The following is a 17965-nucleotide window of genomic DNA, read 5'->3' as shown; positions in this document are numbered from 1 at the left end:
CTTTATTTTTACACGAGAGATCATTGAGGGCTCATCCTCCTCTACAATGACGTTGAGACTTATACAACGGCATACAGGTTTAATAGACATGTATTGATGGATTAACAACATTAATGATGCCCTACTTACAACTGCATTTTAGATAGGAATAAGAAAATGGACATTCTTGAACTTAAAGGATCAATGCCATCATGTTCTGATTCAGAGAATACAGACAGTGTGCAGTTTAGTCATTGCTTGTGTATTTCTAAAGATTAAATTAATTGGAGAAATTTACAAAACGCGTCTTGCCATTGGGGTGTAAAAAATGATGCAAGGATCCAATTTGCATGTGAGAATTAAAACAAAACTGGAAATAGGTCAGTGGAACAATGAGTGCTCTACTCTGTTTTGCCAGATTTGGCAAGATAACATGAAGTGAGCTGCACTATAGCACAGGAATAACAATAGTGAAATGATAAAATGGGTGGCATTCTCCTTCGAAGATCCTACGCTCCTTTGGGGGACCTCCATCTCAGTGGGATTACATGATGAAGGCTCCTTGATGGAAAAGAAAAATGGTCAGATGTGGTTTGAACTCTACGGTGTGTGTGATTGGGCTGGGCTTCTTACCCTCCCACTATAAATGTCCAAAGACCAAAGCATCTCACACTTACAAGCCTGTTTAGAAAAACTGAGACCAGTCGACTCTCTTTCATATAGTGAATATTGAGTCACCCGAACTTGTGAGATGATGGATGCGGAAGAGCTGATCGAATCCATCATCAGGGGGCTCATGTTTCTAGTGGGCATTCTGGGAAACAACTGGCTGGCTGTGCGCTCGCTGCCCAGGCACAAATCTGGTATCCGCACCAACGAGATCCTTTTCATCAACCTTGCCGTGTCCAACCTCATCACCAACTGTCTGGTGGACCTGCCCGACACCATAGCCGATTTCTATGGACGTTGGTTCCTGGGGGAGACCTTCTGCGCCGTGTTTCACTTTTGCGCCGACCTCTCCCAGACCAGCAGCATCTACACCACCTTCTTCATCAGCGTCTACTGGCACCAGAAGCTGGTGGGCTCCCTGAAACGGGGTGGTGCCCCGGTTCAGCTGGACAGCCTGTGTCTGGTGGGCTGTCTGCTGGCCGGCAGCTGGACGGTGGCCGTGGTCTTCAGCATCCCGCACTTTTTTTTTGTCAAGGTGGAGGGGGCAAGCAAGGGTGAGGAAGACTGTTTAGAAGTCTTCCCCAATGCACTGGCCAGGCAAACCTACGAGATCTTTTATTTAACCCTGGCCAACGCTCTTCCCTTATCTGGGATCGTTTTTGCCAGTGTCCAGATTGTCGTCACTCTGCTCAAAAACCAGAGGCGCATACGGAGTCACAACTCTGACGCCGCCAAGGAGATGGTCAAGGATGAAACCAGAAATGGTGATTCTGCAGTCAGCACTGTTTCTAGACCAGGCCCCTCAACAGGTTCCAAAGATCCTGCATCCCCAACCCACATTCATACAGGCGTGCATGCTTCTTCTTCCTGTCCAAATGGAGGGCTGTCAGGACACAGCTCCAACTCCCCTCTCAATAACGTACCAAACACAGACAGTGAACTTGGAGCTCCAGCGCATCTTTCACGGCTCAGCCAGATGCCGGCTAAGGCCGGCCTGAGCTCTAGCTCTCAGGTCAGGGCGGCCAAAAGTGTAGTGGCCGTGGCCAGCGTGTTCCTGGTCTGCTGGCTGACTCATCTGCTCCTGCGCATCACCAACAACATCCACACCTCGTCAATGGTGGTGGAGGTGGCCAGCTATATCGCAGCCTCCTACACATGCATTATCCCCTACATATTCCTGCACGGAGTGAAAAAGCTTTATTGCTCATGCAAGAGATAGAAATGTGTGTAGGCTACTTTACTTCCCGTTTTGACTCCTATAGCCTCGATAGCTGGTTTAGGAAAATGTGTCTCCCATCCTCTCTGTTCCATTTCTCTGATCATCAAGCAAACTCAAAGGCGTCTGGCTTCTGAGTTTTGTAAACTCATTTGTCTCTATTTTTCCCTTTTTTTTAAAAATGTTTAAAAAAACAGCATGCATTGATCACACAAGAAACTTAAGAAGAGATGGGGATGTATGGGATGTACACGTGGCTCCTCTATTGAGATAATCTCTTCATATGTTACAATTCAAGGTTTTTCTTTGGACTACTTTGATAAACAATCATTTAAGTTGTTTCTCAAGCAAAAAAGGAAACGCAATTGATTGGTTTTGGTCAGACATCATCTTTGGGCTTTAGGATATTATGATGGGCATTTTTCACTCTCTTGCAATTTTATAGACCAGATAATTAATTGAAAAAATAATCAGCATATTAAAATATTACAAAAAACACTTCTAGTTGCAGGCAGCATTTTTACACCCGTTTCATTTTTCTAAAGTTGTGTAGGTGCTTAGAGAGAATTGTTATGCTTGATGTTATTGCATTGGCAGGGACTACATTATACAAATATGTAATTGTAATATTTTTTTCTTTTGTTTATCATTTCAATCTTTTTTCTAAATTATAAAAACAAGTTATTAAGAAAAAATATCTAAATTAAAGGTTATATTTCAAAAGGAAACAAATGCTTAATAAAAGTTGGTATGCTAGATAACATCTAGCAGATTCTAAAAGCGAAACTTAGTGCACAAAGATGCTTAAATGTCAAAACAAACATTTTAAGTGACTGCTGGCTTAATTCATTTTAAAGAAATTATCATTAAAACAGAATACATAGGAGCGTAATGTGTGGTGTATGAATTCAAGTAAAATTACAACTACACATAGGTTGGTTGTATTATTAGTTGGAGTCTCATCTGGTCAACATTACGTACTGTACGTCATCATTTATTGACACTTGCGTAAGTGTATTGACTCACTCTGTTATTAAGATAAAATCAACCCAGCTTCAAGTACAAAAATCATTTTATTTATCACAAAGCTTAAAATTAAAACATAATTGTGTACTTGAGTTCACAGCTAATTGGAGAAAAAGACTGTTAGCGATTACTGCCCTGTGGGTGATGACTGTAAGAAACCCTGAGTGCCATTTACAATTAAAGATAATTATGTAAACACAAACTGTGACGACAGTCCATTATTGGACTCCCTCAGCAGTGTCACATTATCAACCCACATCAATTTAATCCGCTGGTAAATAATTGTCACATTTAACACCAACTGAAAAAAAAAATCATTCATGAGTAACAACTGTTTTTTGATTTCAAATCATCCTCATAAATAAAACCAATGACAAAGTTGTATTTCTTAATAAAAATGTTTATGATTCTGTTCTCAACGCAGGTCAGAGTTTTCAGTTTAGCGCTGTGGACCGCACCATGTTAAAAAAATTGCTCTACATTCCAAACAATCACAAAAGCACTCATACAAGACATCACTTTTAAATTTATCAGCCTAGTAGACAGAATGCTCACTGTAAATAATACACAAGAAAAAAGAAAGTCAAGGTGTGTGCCTGACTTTTGGCAGAGGGGACAACATTATGGCCACGTTATGTACATAATTACAACATCCAAAACAGAAGTATTTGTTTGGAGGCAAACGTAGAACGATCAAAATAGATTTCCCTGTGATGAAAAGGCTTTGGTCAGGAATATTTCCAAGGGGATTCATATGAAAATATCCCAAATCAATAAGTGCATTTTCAATATCTGAAAACTGACCTCAGATTTCATCTCCGTTTCTTATAAACACAGGTACCTGCAATATCTTGACATTTTTAGATTTTTGCAAACAATGCAATTAACAAACAGTGTCTTGCTTTCCAAAGTTGTGTATCAGCATAATGTTTAGACTTATAACAAAATGTATTAAATAAGTTATAAAACTTGTCTCTTCGGTCTCATCTTTACTGTCAACTAAACATATTGGACTGAAGAGAAAAAGCGGAATACAATCGCCATCATGTTGTGCTCGCTGATCACGTTAGTACGCCTTTAAACAGCTGTGGAATTAAGGCCAACAGTGCAAGTTCCAAAGGTCACCTGTCCCTTGTCTTGTGAGGAACCTCATCTGTAACATCAGTGGAGTTTCTCCAGCTTGGCCTGCAGCGACTTAAAGTTGCCGATGGTTTGCTGAAGGGCTGAGTTTGGACTCAGAGACTGCAGCTCGACAAGGTATCCACAGATGTTGTCAAGACACACGTTAGTGAACCGGCGCCTGAAAATGAGACAAAAAATATGTTTTTTTTTAGAGTTTGACAGTAAACCACTACGCATCTTGCTGAAGTTAATGAGTTTTCAGCAGACAAAGTTAGTAAAATCGAGTAAGGATGTTCCAAATTCCTGTCTTTTTAGTGCTAAATTCCCCCTTTGTTTTCCCAGAATTGTGTCCTGCTTAGCTGTGGTGGAGGCCGTGTTACACTAACAGGAACATATACAAAAAAGACGTAAACCAGGAAGGTGTCCACTTTGAGGTATTTCAATAAACTCTGGAAAGTATATTTACACACAATAAGGACTGTGGAATTTGTCCAAACTCTGTTACATTGAAATTGCAATAAAAGCAACAAAGAAGTAGCTACAGTGAACATATTGCCATTTGAGTATTGTTTTAAGACAGACTCTTATAAATATCAAGCAAACCTCAAGCTTGAGAAGCATCAAGCTTGGACAAACGTGTGTGAGCATTTGGGGTGTAAGGTTTTTTATCCATCCGTCTACTTGTGTGTCTGCCTGAATGTAGCCGCTGCTGGTAGAACATAGTGACTGACAGATTTGACGCTTTGCCTAGAAACAGCAAAAATGCTTGTTGTTGTGAAAATACAACCAAGTGCAGTGTGATCAAGATCAGATTATTATTATTTCAATAGTAAAAATGTTGCTGCAGTCATTGGAGATAGTTATGAAAAATGTTGCCATCACCAAACCAGCTGTATTTTTTTTAAGCTTGGTACTTCCTGTATCGAGAGTGGAAGATTTAATCCTACACCACAATTTACAATTACAGTAAGCAGCTTACAATAAAGAGGGGGAGATTCTTGTCTTGCTCATGCCCACTAGCAATGAAATGCTTGTGCTAATGTCCCAGTAAACCCAAGACCAACACTACAGCTCCCACTACAGGCCAGCAGCTGAACAGCTCCTCAGACGGTGAATACCTGTCATAGGTTGGTACTCTGCTGGGATCATCCACATATCCTGACAGCAGCACATGGATGCACTCCACCAGATGGAGGGGTTTCTTCAGCCGCTGCCAACAGGGATCCTACACCAAGGAGCCAACAGGGCAGGTTGATGAATAAGAGACCATTTAAGCCTCCATCTACAAAAGCTGCAACTACTGCATTTTTGCAAAGCTGAAAAAGTGATGGATTGAAACATTGCTATGTACCCGAGTTTTGAAGAGTTGGTCATAGACCTCCAGAAGTCGCGGCAACTGTACCCCGATCTCCTGCATGGTGTGGGTGACGAAACCCACGTCCCAGTTCAGTCGACACACCTCCTGCTCCAGGAACTTTACTAGGAACTCTACAACCACAGGAGACATTGAACTTGTCAGCATTGCATTACTCAATTTGTTAATTACTGAAGATTAATAATTGATTTGCTGCGTGCAAGCAGGTACTAAGGACATAATAAATTGAATCATTGTCTCCACAGAAAAGACGAGTTGGAACAGGCTTGTTTTAATGGGAGGGTGATTAAGCAATCACAGAGCACCGGTGTTACCCAGCAGACCTACACCTCAGAGATATGGTGACATAAATGATGCAAAGGGGAAGACTAATTATTTTACTGTGAACATATAAGAAAACAGCATTGGCAAGCAGGAAAATTCTAACGAGAGGAAAAGTGAACATAATTACAGAAAAGAATGAATGCTCACCCAGAGGGAAATATCTTGGTGTTCCAGCGTAGATCCTTCCCAGCGAAACCAGTTTCAAACTGAGGGACCTCATCCTGTCTACTGGACTCATGGCCACGCTGTCTCCCAGTTCTAGACAAGAGAGAACACTCAGCATTGGCATCTATATGGCAGGGTAAGGGCTTGTTTGAAAAGGAAAGATTTGTCCTGGGCTAAATTGCGAGGTGTTGACATTTCACTTGCCTTTCTCCATGATCTCCTGCCAAAGTGAGTGCACCAGAATCGGGTCAGAGTGTCCTGCACAGTGAATGATGGCCAGCTTGCACTCGGACAATTTGAAATGGTCGGCAAACTCCCCGTACAGCTACACCGGAGAACATTGTTAAGTGTTATTCAGAAAATTCTTCATAATACCTAACTCCTGATCCATCACTGTTCGGCGTGTGTTACCTTGGTTATGTCCATGAGCTCCGAGTCCAACTGAGAGATGACATTTTTCACTGAGGGATGATGGGAGTACTGTCTGATCAGGGTATCCTGAATCTGTACTTGGATACGCACCAGCTAGAGAGGGGGAACCAAACAAAAAAGCGGAGTGGTCAAAACAGTCATTTCCTCAGGTGGAGTTCTTTTATTTTGAAAAATCTGCAAGTATGTACCTCCATCTTTTCTTCCAGCTCGTGAAGGAACTCTCCGTCAGATGCCTGAGCAGAGATGCAGGAGGAACTCTTGGCAGACAGGATGGCCCGGGCGATATACTCCAAACGCTGCTTCAAAGAGATCTCGGTGCTGTCGATTAGAGAAAGAACAACGACTTTCAGTTGTTCTGTGTGGTAATCAGGGTTTGCTGATCAGTGGTGGAGGTTGCTAATAAATATATTTACTTGAGATATGTAAGGTGATGATAATCTACCAGAATGAAAGCATTAATATCGAATATTGGTTGTGTGTCCAAACCTGTGCATGTCAGCAAGACGGGCCAGTACATGAGCTGCCTTGCCAAAGTTGCGGTTCTTCTCGTAGTAGCGCCACAACAGGTCCATATTGTGCACCTTGCTCTGGTCCTGCTTGATCATGTGCATCAGATGTTCCTCCAGGTATGGAGAATTAACCTGGACAACACAGGACCAATACAAAAGGGACAGCTATCAGACGGATGGCATGTAATCACATTAAAGATGCCAACACACACACATGCTTTTAGTTGGATATACAGTAAGGTCAATGTTCTCCCACTTTTTCACATTACAAGTTGATAGTCTGAATTTTTTTTTTTAAATACACCAACTACTGGCTAGATGAAAATCAGCCTGAACCGATGTACCCATTTTAACAATTACCTTAATTTAAAATGATCTAGATGCACAAACATGAACTACATTGTGATACAAGTTTCAAGTAAAATCGAAAAACACAAAAGTGAAATGACACACTACCTCTAGCAGCTTGTCAGTCAGGTCGGCCTGAATCAGCCAGTTGTACAAAGCGATGTGAAACAGCTCGTCCTGAGATCTCTGGGCCAGACCAAGTATCTGCTCAAACTACACAAGACAAATACATGTTTTCCATTAATAAATGAAATCAGGTGCAATGCTGTGGCAAACCTAAGAACAGTAGCCAACTACTAACTACTATCCGCTCCCTGTTCTTACTCACATGAGCCGTAGCTTCTTCGTTGCTGAGCATGTTAGGGTCAGAGGTCATGACTGGAGGCCCGGGCTGCTTGGGGACGCTGGGAGACTGAGGCGCTGCTTTGCTCTGGTTCACCAGCTCCTGCATGGTGTCTGTGATGCACTTGTAGCACGAAAGTCTGGAGAAGAGGGGTAAACATTTTTTAAAATTGTGACAATCTGTTAAGAAATTTAACTGATTATGTGTACTACTTCTTGGTCGTGTTACCTTTCCTGGAAGGCCTGCTGTCCCACTCTGTCGTCCTCAGGCTCTCCGTTTTTGTAGAAGTGGGGCCCCAGTCTCTGTGGATCCTTCTTGTCGGCTGCCGTGAGGCACAACTCAAGCACTCCCTCGTAGAAACGGACTGAGACAGTACAATAGAATTAGTCTCCAAAATAAAAAAACAGTAAGGAATATTCTGATTATCTTCTAATTCATAATTATAAAATATAAATCTTATGCTATTATCTTTTTTTCTCTATTCATTCTACCTCCATTTATCTAGTTATTTGTCTATAATTCTTTTTAGTTATTATAACATAATTATTCCTTTTTGTTCAGTGTTTTTCCATATATGGATTTCTCCTCTTTTTTAAAACAGAAATAGGTGTTTACATGTTGAGCTGTATAATGTACTCATATTTAAAAATTTAAATAAAATTAAAAATTAATATATATATAATAATACAAAATATATATAAATACTAATTAACATCAGTACACATATCGACTTCACAAATAAAAGAAAGTGGAGGGGGCCCTACCTTGTCTGTACTGGGAGCACACCAGCGGCAGGTCCGTGTGTTGGCTGATCTGCTGATAGAGCCTTAGAGATTCCCTCAGTGTTCTTTCTTTATCTACTTTAGTCTGGATCTGCTTAGAGCTCTGCAGCAACTCATTAGCCTAAGTGGGAGACAAATTCAGTATCAAGACACATGAATCAATGTGGGTAAATCAATAGCTTTTAATGACCTTGATGCCCCCAAAATCATCCCGAAGATTGCAAGATATGTGAAAGCACCAATACATCAATACGGCAAAAACTCCAGACCATTTGGGAAATGGTTGCAATTTATTATTAGGAGTGGAAGTAACTAAACTTAATTGATAAAAATGTGATGAAAATGTATGTGAATTGAAGACCCACAAGTCAGGAGCCATTTGATTTGGTGTCGGATGGAAACAACATGTCTTTGCAGTAATGTTGGTGGATTATTGCAGAAAACAGAATAAATGGAATGTCTTGCTGTGTTATGGACTCAGTTTGAGCAACACAAGTTTTCCATTGAGGAAAGTGCAGAGGTGGTGTGGTGAGCAGACTGCGGTCGAGTGCGCCGTCAAATGGGAAAACCCAGTCAAGCCATCCGTTGCTTCGATATTAATGTGATTCTTTTCGCTCCGTTACAGTACCGGTGCCTGGAGCACCCGAAATGCATGAAGACTTGCAATACATCAGTCATTTCTCACATTAAATTACACATCGAGAAGCACAATAGATTTCACAACAGACCATAGAAAAGAAGGTTGTTTCCTATTTTGTAAGTACGAAACTAAGTATAATCAGTGTACATTATTGTACAGGCCAAGTTTATTGCTGAAATGTCATTAGCATTTTTCCTTAAGAGGTTTGAGGTATTTGATTAATGTAATCTTATTCAGGATGGCCCTGAATACCACCATATATATAATTGGCGATATGACACAACACTTTCCATTTATTCTTTTTGCTGAATCAAGACATCCGTATTTGTGCAGTGACATGTTCTTTAAATCTGTCTCATGGTTAAACATGGCTGTTTATCACATTAGAACTGTACAAATCGGCTCTAATTAATATGATCCCATGATCATTTCTCACTCTTTTCTCACTTCTTTTTAAATAATTCACATGCATCATCCTCACTTCCATTTCTATCAGTTAATTTATGTTACTCCCAGCCTCCATATTAATAGAGGCTGACACACTAAACTCTATCTAGCACATTTAAAAAAAGAATATTTTACCCCAAGACACCAGATGTATATACCTTGGAGCAAACGTTGTCATCGCTGCTGTACAGCAGGGGACAGATGTCCCGCAGGTGGTTGCTGATGGCATCCACAGACGCGTTATCTTTGATGTAGACGTTAATGAGGGCAGTGATGAGCGCTCCACACAGCTCCTTGCCCCGGATCACCACATCTTTAAAGCTTGCTCCTTTCATCTGATCTTGAAACTCCTGTAAAAAGTGGCAGAGTGAGCAATGGCCGTTCTCAGCAGTATTGGACAGCTCACATTGTACACCAGCTTTTTGGCTGAAGACCAAAAAGGTTTTACATTCAGGAAGGCGCGTGGGTGCACATACTGCAGTGATGTATGAGCGTCTGCAGTAGTCGTTTGTGCACACATGTACCTTTGGCAGCTCGGACATAATGAGGCTGAACTGATGATCACAGAGCAGCTTCCAGAGGGAGAGAGTCTGGTAGGAGCGATGGACTAACTGCTGGATACCCTGCAGGGACACTTTCTCATAGAGCTGAGCCTTAGCTGGACACAGAGATGGAAACAGAGACCAGAGTTACAGGAATATGAAAGAAGAAAGACATCAGTGACAAATCCTCTCATTGCGAACATCAAAGCTTCACATTTCCTCTAATCATTTTGTATAAGATTCATATTATCATTGATATTTGGGTTATAGATTATCATGACAATGTGGAAAGCTGCCCTCATAACTCACTGTGATATTTCCTCTGGAGCTCCTGCTGGACCTGCTGAGAGTTGGCTCCATCTGGACGCATAAATCCCAGCAGCCTTTGCTGCAGGTTGGCAGGGGAGCTGAAACTGAGGGGAGCAGAACAGATGTTGTTCCGGAGGGATGGCGACAAAGACTTTTTCATATCTGGATCCTGTTTTTGCAGGTTTGTGAAACCCAAGTAAAAAATTTTTTTTTTTTTTTATTACAGTAGAAGACTGACAAGTAGAGCTTACCTTGCAGCACTAAGAGAGGATGGACTGATCTGAGAGTTCTTATCAAGAAATTCCCGCAAACCGGAGAGCTCTAGAAGTACGGACTCCAGGTCGAACAAACCAACGCTGCTTTCCAACTGCAACAACACATTACAGTCATTGTTCACTAACCATGACTGGAATCCTTCTAAAAACGTTTAATCAGTATTACACTGTTAAGTGAATGTGTGGTGTCATCATAATGATACTTACAATATTGACAGTCTGATTTCCTTTGCTCATGGTTTTCTCAAAAGCGAGGCTGCCGTCCCAAATATTTCTGTAACCGTGAGATTAGCAGGGAACAGGAGAGGAAGACATTTGGTTCAATATAGATTACATCATCACACATTAGCATCCACACCTCTGACTAAAGAGAGGCATATTTAGGCTCTCACCCAGTGGACAGATTAAAAATGTTTCAGCGTGACACATGATAAACAAGAATTACGTACCCAAGAATGCGAGCAAAGTAGACAGAGATGCCGTTGTGTTTCCCTGAGAAAATCACCTCCGGGCCAGCTGTCATGGGTGTGATGGGGGCAGAACCATATTGCATCGGTGCGAAAGGTGTTGCAAAAGCTGGTGGCATGACGCCTGTGGGGAGGGTAAGAAAAATGACATGTATTTTTAATGATATTATAATCAAATGTGATGTTTGAAATGTTTTAACATAGCATTGTGTTCGTACATGTGGTTTACCCAATTAGCCAAATACTTGCAGGCATGGAAATGTGTTTGAATGAAGCAGTATTGACTTGATCATTTACCTGGTGCTGGAGAGCTCATCACTGGTCCAACATTACTGGGAGATGTCATGGATGCAGGGAATCTCATCTGTGCTTCTCCTCCATATCTGATCACAGCAACAACAGAGGGAAGTTCTTAGTGTGTTTACAGTGTAAGTAAGTGTACCGTATTTCTGTGCTATGAAATGTTATCCTATTACCTGAAAAAGGCTCTGGTTGCCCACTGTGAAACTTCTCTGTCACAAGCAGCACTGGAACAAGCCAGGAGGAGTGCTGTGGCACAAGCCTGCTCCTCCTGTATAGAACAGATTAACAGCTCAAATATACCATGTGTGTATATGTGACTGTGTGTGTGTGTGTGTGATAAACATGCCTTCGAACCTAAATCCTGTGCGAAGGTGTTTGTGTGTCAGGAAGGCTGTCGGCTTACAGTGTGTAGTTTAAAACTGAGTGTGTGCGTGTGTGATGCACAGGTTTAAAGGACACGATAAGGGGATTATAAAATATGAATATAAGGCTTTGTACCCTATGCAACTTGAAGAAGCGTTCCACCTCTTCACTTTCCCCTCCAGCGCAGCTCACCAGCAGGTGACGGAGCTGGTCTACTGGGCGCAGCTTTTGGAAGATGTGACTCCCCTACAAGACAACAAGCAGTCCATGCTTAGTATATACAAATGTAGATACCATTTTGTCACACAGTTATGTCAACACAAAACTCTATGTATGCAACAGGACAGCAGATTTAACCTTTGCAGAGAGAAGAACAAACTTCTGCGGAGGGATATTGTGCTGCTGCACCACCACAGGGGAATCAGTGATGGGGATCAGTTCCCTGTTTAGAGGAGTAGACATCTTGGCTGGCCTCTCCTCACTAAGGGCACAAAGAGCCCACGAATGGCCATCTACATTAGACATCATCTGCAATAGAACACACAAGAAAGAGACATATTTTAGGGTTTGCATCAGGGCGACTGTGGCTCAGGTGGTTAAGCGGGTTGGCCAATGATCAAAGGGTTGGAGGTTCGATTCCCGCCCGGCCACCTGTGTCATGGTTGTTGTGTCCTTGGGCAAGACACTTCACCCACCCTGCCTTGTGTGAATGTGTATGATTGCTGTGTGTTTGAGGTGGTGGTCGGAGGGGCCGATGGCGCGGAATGGCAGCCTCGCTTCCGTCAGTCTGCCCCAGGGCAGCTGTGGCTACTATCGTAGTTTACCACCACCAGTATGACTGTGTGTGAACGAATTGAACCTTGAACCCTGTAAAGCGCTTTGAGTCAACAACATCGAAATAAGGCGCTATATAAATCCAATCAATTATTATCAACCAGTCGTATCCTATATACACAAGCTGCACTACTGAGGAGCAGCCAATGAAAGACAGGCACCCAAAACGACACGGAAAATTTGAATTTACTTATTGTATGTTTTTTTTAAATTGCCAACCTGAGTCTCCATCAAGGGTTTCTTGAAGGGAAAGGAGTCATGGTTAATGCACCAAAGAATGTCACTGTCCTCTGTCTCAGAAGCAGCCATCAACAGAACCCCTTCAGATTTAAACAAAGACAACATCTTATTACAGTTGAACCTGGATTCTTGCCACTGATGGGCAAATGAGCTGAACAAGTACACTTACAAGTAAAGGAAAAAAAAACATCAATGTTAAGTTAGATTCCCATTTGATTTTTCAGTGAAAATAGTTTTACCTTTGCTGTGGAGTGCCTTATGGACCTTTGAAGGTTTTTGGAGGGTAGAAGATGCAGAAAACCCTGGTGGCAGACGGACATGGACCAAAGCTAGCAGGCTAGGTCGAAACACCACATGCTTCTGGTGTGGAGCGACAAAGTGTGTGGTGCTGAAGTAGAGTCGCACACCTAAAGAAGAATAGTAAGTACAGGCACACAGTATAAACGTGTCATATTATACCTTCTAGTTCTAGTTCTGCTCATCTTCACTATTGTCCTGCTATCTTTACCTGCATGAGTGACGGCTAGGAGATGACAGTCTGAGGACTCAGATCTGTCAATGACAGAGATCTGGACAATGGGCTTGAAGACGGAACGATCGATTGTCCTGCAAAAGTTAAAAAAATATAAATAAATCTCTTTGAGGAGAACTGGTGACAGATGAGACATGTTAGAGGTTCAACAAACCTCCGGACATACCTGGCTATGTTTCCAGCGGCTGCAACAATGGAGCTCTGAGACATGGTTGCCACACGACTCATACCCTGGCCATCAGCACCCAGGTCGTACACCTTCAAAACAGACAAAGGGTTGATTTCAGCACAGTGACAATCTCCACAGATTTCTTAGTTTTTCCGCTAATAACATACATTAGAGAAATCGACACCGAATACACCTAACGGCATACCTGCAGGACACCTTTCTCTGAGCGTGTGAACAAGGTGTTGCGGGAGTTGTCGATAGCAATCTGCACAATGGGGTCTGTGGAGCACAGGGACAAGGACAAGTTAGGAATAGAGAGTGAGGATTAGTCAGATTGTGGACATCTTTCGATCAGCAAATGTGTTCTTCTCCTCACCGTCTTCAGAGAAGGAGAACTGGAGCACAGAGGGGACGAGGAAAGACAGAGAACTTTTGGAGTGGTTGATTTTTCTGCAGCGCTGGCTCAGCCACCCGGCCTCGGCCTGGTAAGCAATCTCATAGAGACAGCCGTCCTTTCCCGCCATGAAGATGCGTCCCAGGTCTGTGGAGGTGATGGACAGGATGTAGGTGTTGTCCGTGGGGATGGAGAAGAGGGGGTCGGGCAGCAGCTGCATCCCACCGGACATGCTGTCATTCAACCCTACAGCAACAGCAAGAGACACAAAGGTCAACCAGATAAACGGACAAAAAAGGTACATGCTTATTTTAATAGACCTGTAATGTGGGATATCCCTGATGTCTATAAAAAAAAGTAGCTTACAATTATATAGTATATTTCTAAAGTGAACAGTTACAGTATTTTGGTAAAGCAGCTATGAATATTTGCATGCCCATTGGAGCTTCGAAGCAGTTAGAGATCTTTTACTGTACCCCAAAATTAGGATGAAAATAGAAGTGTATTGGGAATATATCTCTCTGGCATCTCCATATACACATGCTACAGGGAATAACAATGCACGGCCACTGTGATAAGACTTGCAGGAAGGACTCACCGGCCTGGCTCTTGGGGAAACTCACTCCGAGGATCACCACGTCCACAGAAGTGGCCAATACCAAGAGGTAGTGAATGTGTGGCTGTAAAATCCCTGAGAAGAAAAAACATAACTCATAAATATTACTCAAGTGAGAAATTATTTTATAAAAAATAAATGCCAAGTTTCAGTGTCAACGCGTACCTTGTTTTGGTTTTACAAGGCCCACTGCCAGAATGGTTTCAATAAGACCATCAAAATAGGCCACGTCTCCACTGCAAAATATGTAGATTAAAAGAAAATGAATAACAGTGTCTTCACATATCATGGACATTGTCAATCAGTCCTGCTTAAGCTAAATGTACTCACCCGTCTTCATAGTTCCACATGAAGATGTCATTATCAATAGTAAGCCATGCTCGACAAATCTCAGGAAAAACTCCCATCATGCAGTTACACTGCATATCTGTAAAGTTGTTAAGTTGAAAGTCAAAATAAAACAAAAGCAGTCTGCAGTTGTATTGCTGTATATCCGATGGAAACCTTGGGGTCCATTTGAAAGCTTTTCATTTGATTTTTTTTTCTGAATGACCAAAAAGGATACGGCTGAACTGCTCCACCAGCTCAGGTGGCAGCGGGACTCTGCGGACTGCACTGAGCTCCGGGAGATTTGGCACAGTGAGTAAACCCGGTCCCTGCAGTGGGTAGTCCATGTCCGACACTCCAGACAGGGATGGCATATCTGTCAACACACAATCAACCACATCAATATGTCTGATGGAAGCACAATCCACTCCACCCAAACGATGTATCCCAACCGTAACACATCTCTCTTCTTGCATAGAATCATATTCCACCATCAAGGAAACAGCATAAATAGCCAGAGGGACAGTCAGTGACACATTTTGGCAGGGTATATTTGGTCATTTGAAATATGTGATATAGAATAGGTTATCTTTATGACAGAATGCTGGTTAGTCATTTTCATTATCTATGTACTTATTGCCATTTACACAACATGGAAGATATTTGGGCTGTATTCGCTCCATGTCAACATAAATTAGTAGGGGAAGGTGGGGTGATTTGTGCAACTTTTTACTCAAAGTGATTTTAAAGTGAGGCCTTGACAGTTATGTCTCCAACTCAAATATGTACATATATTTCAGGATGTTGTGCATCCCTGGCAATAAAAACTTTGGATCTGGAATAAACTGTTTAAGAAATATAGCTTTCGGAAAAAAAGTTGTCTTGTCGCACAAATCACCCCACGTAGTGGGGTGATTTGTGCGTCATTGTGTCACAATGACAAAGTCACCATCATCATCTTTCTGGCCATCTGAACTCTCATCAGTGGTGTCGTTAAGTGGAATTGAGATGTCACTCTCTTCTGAGCTACTGTAGACAATCACTTTCTTTTGGTGACCAGCGTATACAGCCATGCCACTGGCACAACTCTCAGAAATGTACTTTGCACTAGTTGCTCCGTGCTTGTGGAACCAACTGCCACCTGACAAATGTGATTCCCCCTACATTTCTGCCTTTAAATCAAGGCTCAAAACCCATATGTACACCCTGGTGTTTCCTCCCCATTAACCTCTGCACTACTTACTTACCTCTGCACTACTATCTGTGTTTATGTGGATGTATGGGCTTTACGTCTTTTATTTTGGTTATTGTTATTTTACCTTCATTGTTTACCTACTGAATGCACTATGTACAGCACTTTGGACAGTGCAAACTGTCATAAATGTGCTTTTATAAATACATTTTACTTACTTACTTACTTATAACTCACCCAGGCCCTTGCGCACAAATCACCCCATCCCCAGAATTTTGGATAATAGGCATGATGCAGCAATTTAGGGTTGACATTGTGCTAACTATATAGACTCAAAGTGTAGCATACCAAAGCACTAAAACATGTGTCAAATGTTTTCAAACGTGTCTATAATTGTTCAGACACAATAATCAAAAAACCTTGATCATGGAAATTTTACTTTGAAAGGCAAAACACAGTTTTTTGAGCTTAAATGTGCTTATATCTTATTCCTTGTGTCTCCCTTCTTTACAGGATGAGTCAAATGGATGGCTCTTCTTAAATATGTGGTCACATTTCCAATTTCTTCCACGGTTTTCTAGAAACAAGGGGTTTCGCAACTTCCAAAATGCACAAATCACCCCACCTTCCCCTATCCGTTTTCAGCTTAGTTCTAGGAAACTGGTGTGTTCAAGATGAGAACCGGTTCTGACAGCCATAAAAACACTTGGCATGACACAAATGTAAACAACTAATGTCTAATTTCTTTCAATCTGTTTAGTTTGTCTTCCTCCTTTCACAATTGTTTGAGGATACACAGGTGTCATGCAATAAACTAAAGCAAAACATGTATCAAAATATGATGATGCAACTTGCAATTTACTGTAAATGTTTCTTTATTTTTCACAAACTCTTTGTTTGGATACATTACAGCTGTCTTTGAATGTCTCTACCTACTTTCTCATAATATTCAATTACACAAGATCAATGTTCAAATATTCCTTGTGTTGTTCTGTGTGTCAACAGCCAGTAAAAGCACCAATAGTGACTAAAGCTTTGCTTGTATCACAGTTTTGATCAAATTGTAATGTAATGCTTTTATCAACAACGTTCAAGCTCCTTGTTTATCCAGCCATTCCTAGTTGGCCATGGGAGGTAGCACTACGAGAGAAACACCCGAGATTGAGAGCTATTGTTGCTATTTCTTTCCGCAGAACTTACTGTGAGAGGGGACGCTGAGCAGCTCTGAAAGGTCAGGAAAGCAGCGGTCCTCCTGCAGGTGTTTGTCTATCAGCCGGGAAGAGTTATCCAGCGCTTCTGCGAGCGCAGCGGCGGGGCTGCTGGGTCCAGCGCTAGACGGCATGACTGGAGTACCGCCGCTAATTTATCTACAAATTAAAAAACCCTTTTCAGGCAAGAGGTAAACGACAGGAACGTGAGCGAAGACAGACTTTATGTCACACGTGAGTAATGTGGATATATGATGCGAACCTCACAACAAGTTTAAATATTAATGTGATGAAGTGATGGAAAATATTAGCAAGTTGGTGGGAGAACGCCGGTTAGGTTAGTTAGCTGTATGCTAGCATTTACACATTATTATTTAGCACGCAAGCTAAATGCTAGCTAAGTGTGAAATAAAGTGTTTTTAAAGTGAGCTCTTTGCTTTACCCGACTGGAAAGATTCCGCGTGATAATGATTTATTTGGCAGAGTACTTTTAGTCCACCAGTTCAGCGGCACAATTTGAACAAATACAACAAGTTAGCAGCCCGCCAACCTCATGCACAGCGGCGGAGAGGTGATAGGTTTTTCTTCCGGTGGAACATCATCTTCTTCGTCTCCGTAATTTCCGCAGACTGAGCGAAGCGAAACGCGGTGCTGCCACCCGCCGGCCAAAGCAAAAAGGTACGCCGCTTATTTGACATTTTTACCACACATAAATGCAGATACAGACAGAAAATATATCAAATGTAATGAATAGAAAAGCTTTGATACACATGGAATTGCAGTGTAATTCTTACAAAGATACAAACATATTAACAGT

The 17965-nt window shown here is 41.8% G+C and overlaps 2 protein-coding genes across 3 annotated transcripts; one reads left to right on the top strand and one right to left on the bottom strand.

Moving 5' to 3' along the window:
* Window positions 1–733: 733 nt before the first annotated feature.
* Window positions 734–1867, top strand: ora5 (olfactory receptor class A related 5; the record flags this gene model as incomplete). The annotated part of the gene is made up of 1 exon (XM_080046607.1): window positions 734–1867. One exon carries the CDS (start codon window positions 734–736, stop codon window positions 1865–1867), a length of 1134 nt encoding a protein of 377 aa, XP_079902733.1.
* Window positions 1868–2983: 1116 nt separating this feature from the next.
* Window positions 2984–17725, bottom strand: nup155 (nucleoporin 155). Of its 2 annotated transcripts, none has more exons than XM_080046486.1 (34): window positions 17591–17725; window positions 17141–17307; window positions 14987–15124; window positions 14752–14848; window positions 14587–14657; window positions 14404–14496; window positions 13788–14051; window positions 13617–13690; window positions 13409–13500; window positions 13219–13316; window positions 12950–13117; window positions 12690–12790; window positions 11994–12164; window positions 11772–11882; window positions 11447–11541; window positions 11268–11353; window positions 10953–11094; window positions 10711–10777; window positions 10480–10595; window positions 10229–10332; window positions 9902–10035; window positions 9536–9727; window positions 8273–8411; window positions 7737–7872; window positions 7494–7647; window positions 7274–7378; window positions 6795–6949; window positions 6497–6626; window positions 6288–6401; window positions 6081–6201; window positions 5859–5969; window positions 5364–5500; window positions 5131–5237; window positions 2984–4190 (listed from the first exon to the last, which is right to left on the bottom strand). In XM_080046486.1, exons 2-34 carry the CDS (start codon window positions 17280–17282, stop codon window positions 4052–4054), a joined length of 4104 nt encoding a protein of 1367 aa, XP_079902612.1. In that variant the 5' UTR covers window positions 17283–17307; window positions 17591–17725; the 3' UTR covers window positions 2984–4051. The 2 variants fall into 2 exon arrangements, with proteins under 2 accessions (XP_079902612.1, XP_079902611.1); XM_080046485.1 differs by having other exon boundaries at window positions 17141–17324; window positions 17591–17722.
* Between the last annotated feature and the right edge of the window lie 240 nt (window positions 17726–17965).

The sequence above is a fragment of the Ammodytes marinus genome (assembly GCF_949987685.1).
Source record: "Ammodytes marinus genome assembly, chromosome: 18".
Lineage (NCBI taxonomy): Eukaryota > Metazoa > Chordata > Actinopteri > Uranoscopiformes > Ammodytidae > Ammodytes > Ammodytes marinus.
The sequence above is the reverse complement of the archived record's forward strand: the minus strand, read 5'-3'. Positions and strand labels throughout refer to the sequence as shown.

Coding starts and splice junctions, on each gene's coding strand:
- nup155 (XM_080046486.1), bottom strand. CDS start 17,282: ATGCCGTCTAGCGCTGGACCCAGCAGCCCCGCCGCTGCGCTCGCAGAA. Junction 14,497..14,586: donor CCTTGTAAAACCAAAACAAG/GTACGCGTTGAC, acceptor TTTTCTTCTCAG/GGATTTTACAGCCACACATT. Junction 7,379..7,493: donor ACGAAGAAGCTACGGCTCAT/GTGAGTAAGAAC, acceptor TGTCTTGTGTAG/TTTGAGCAGATACTTGGTCT.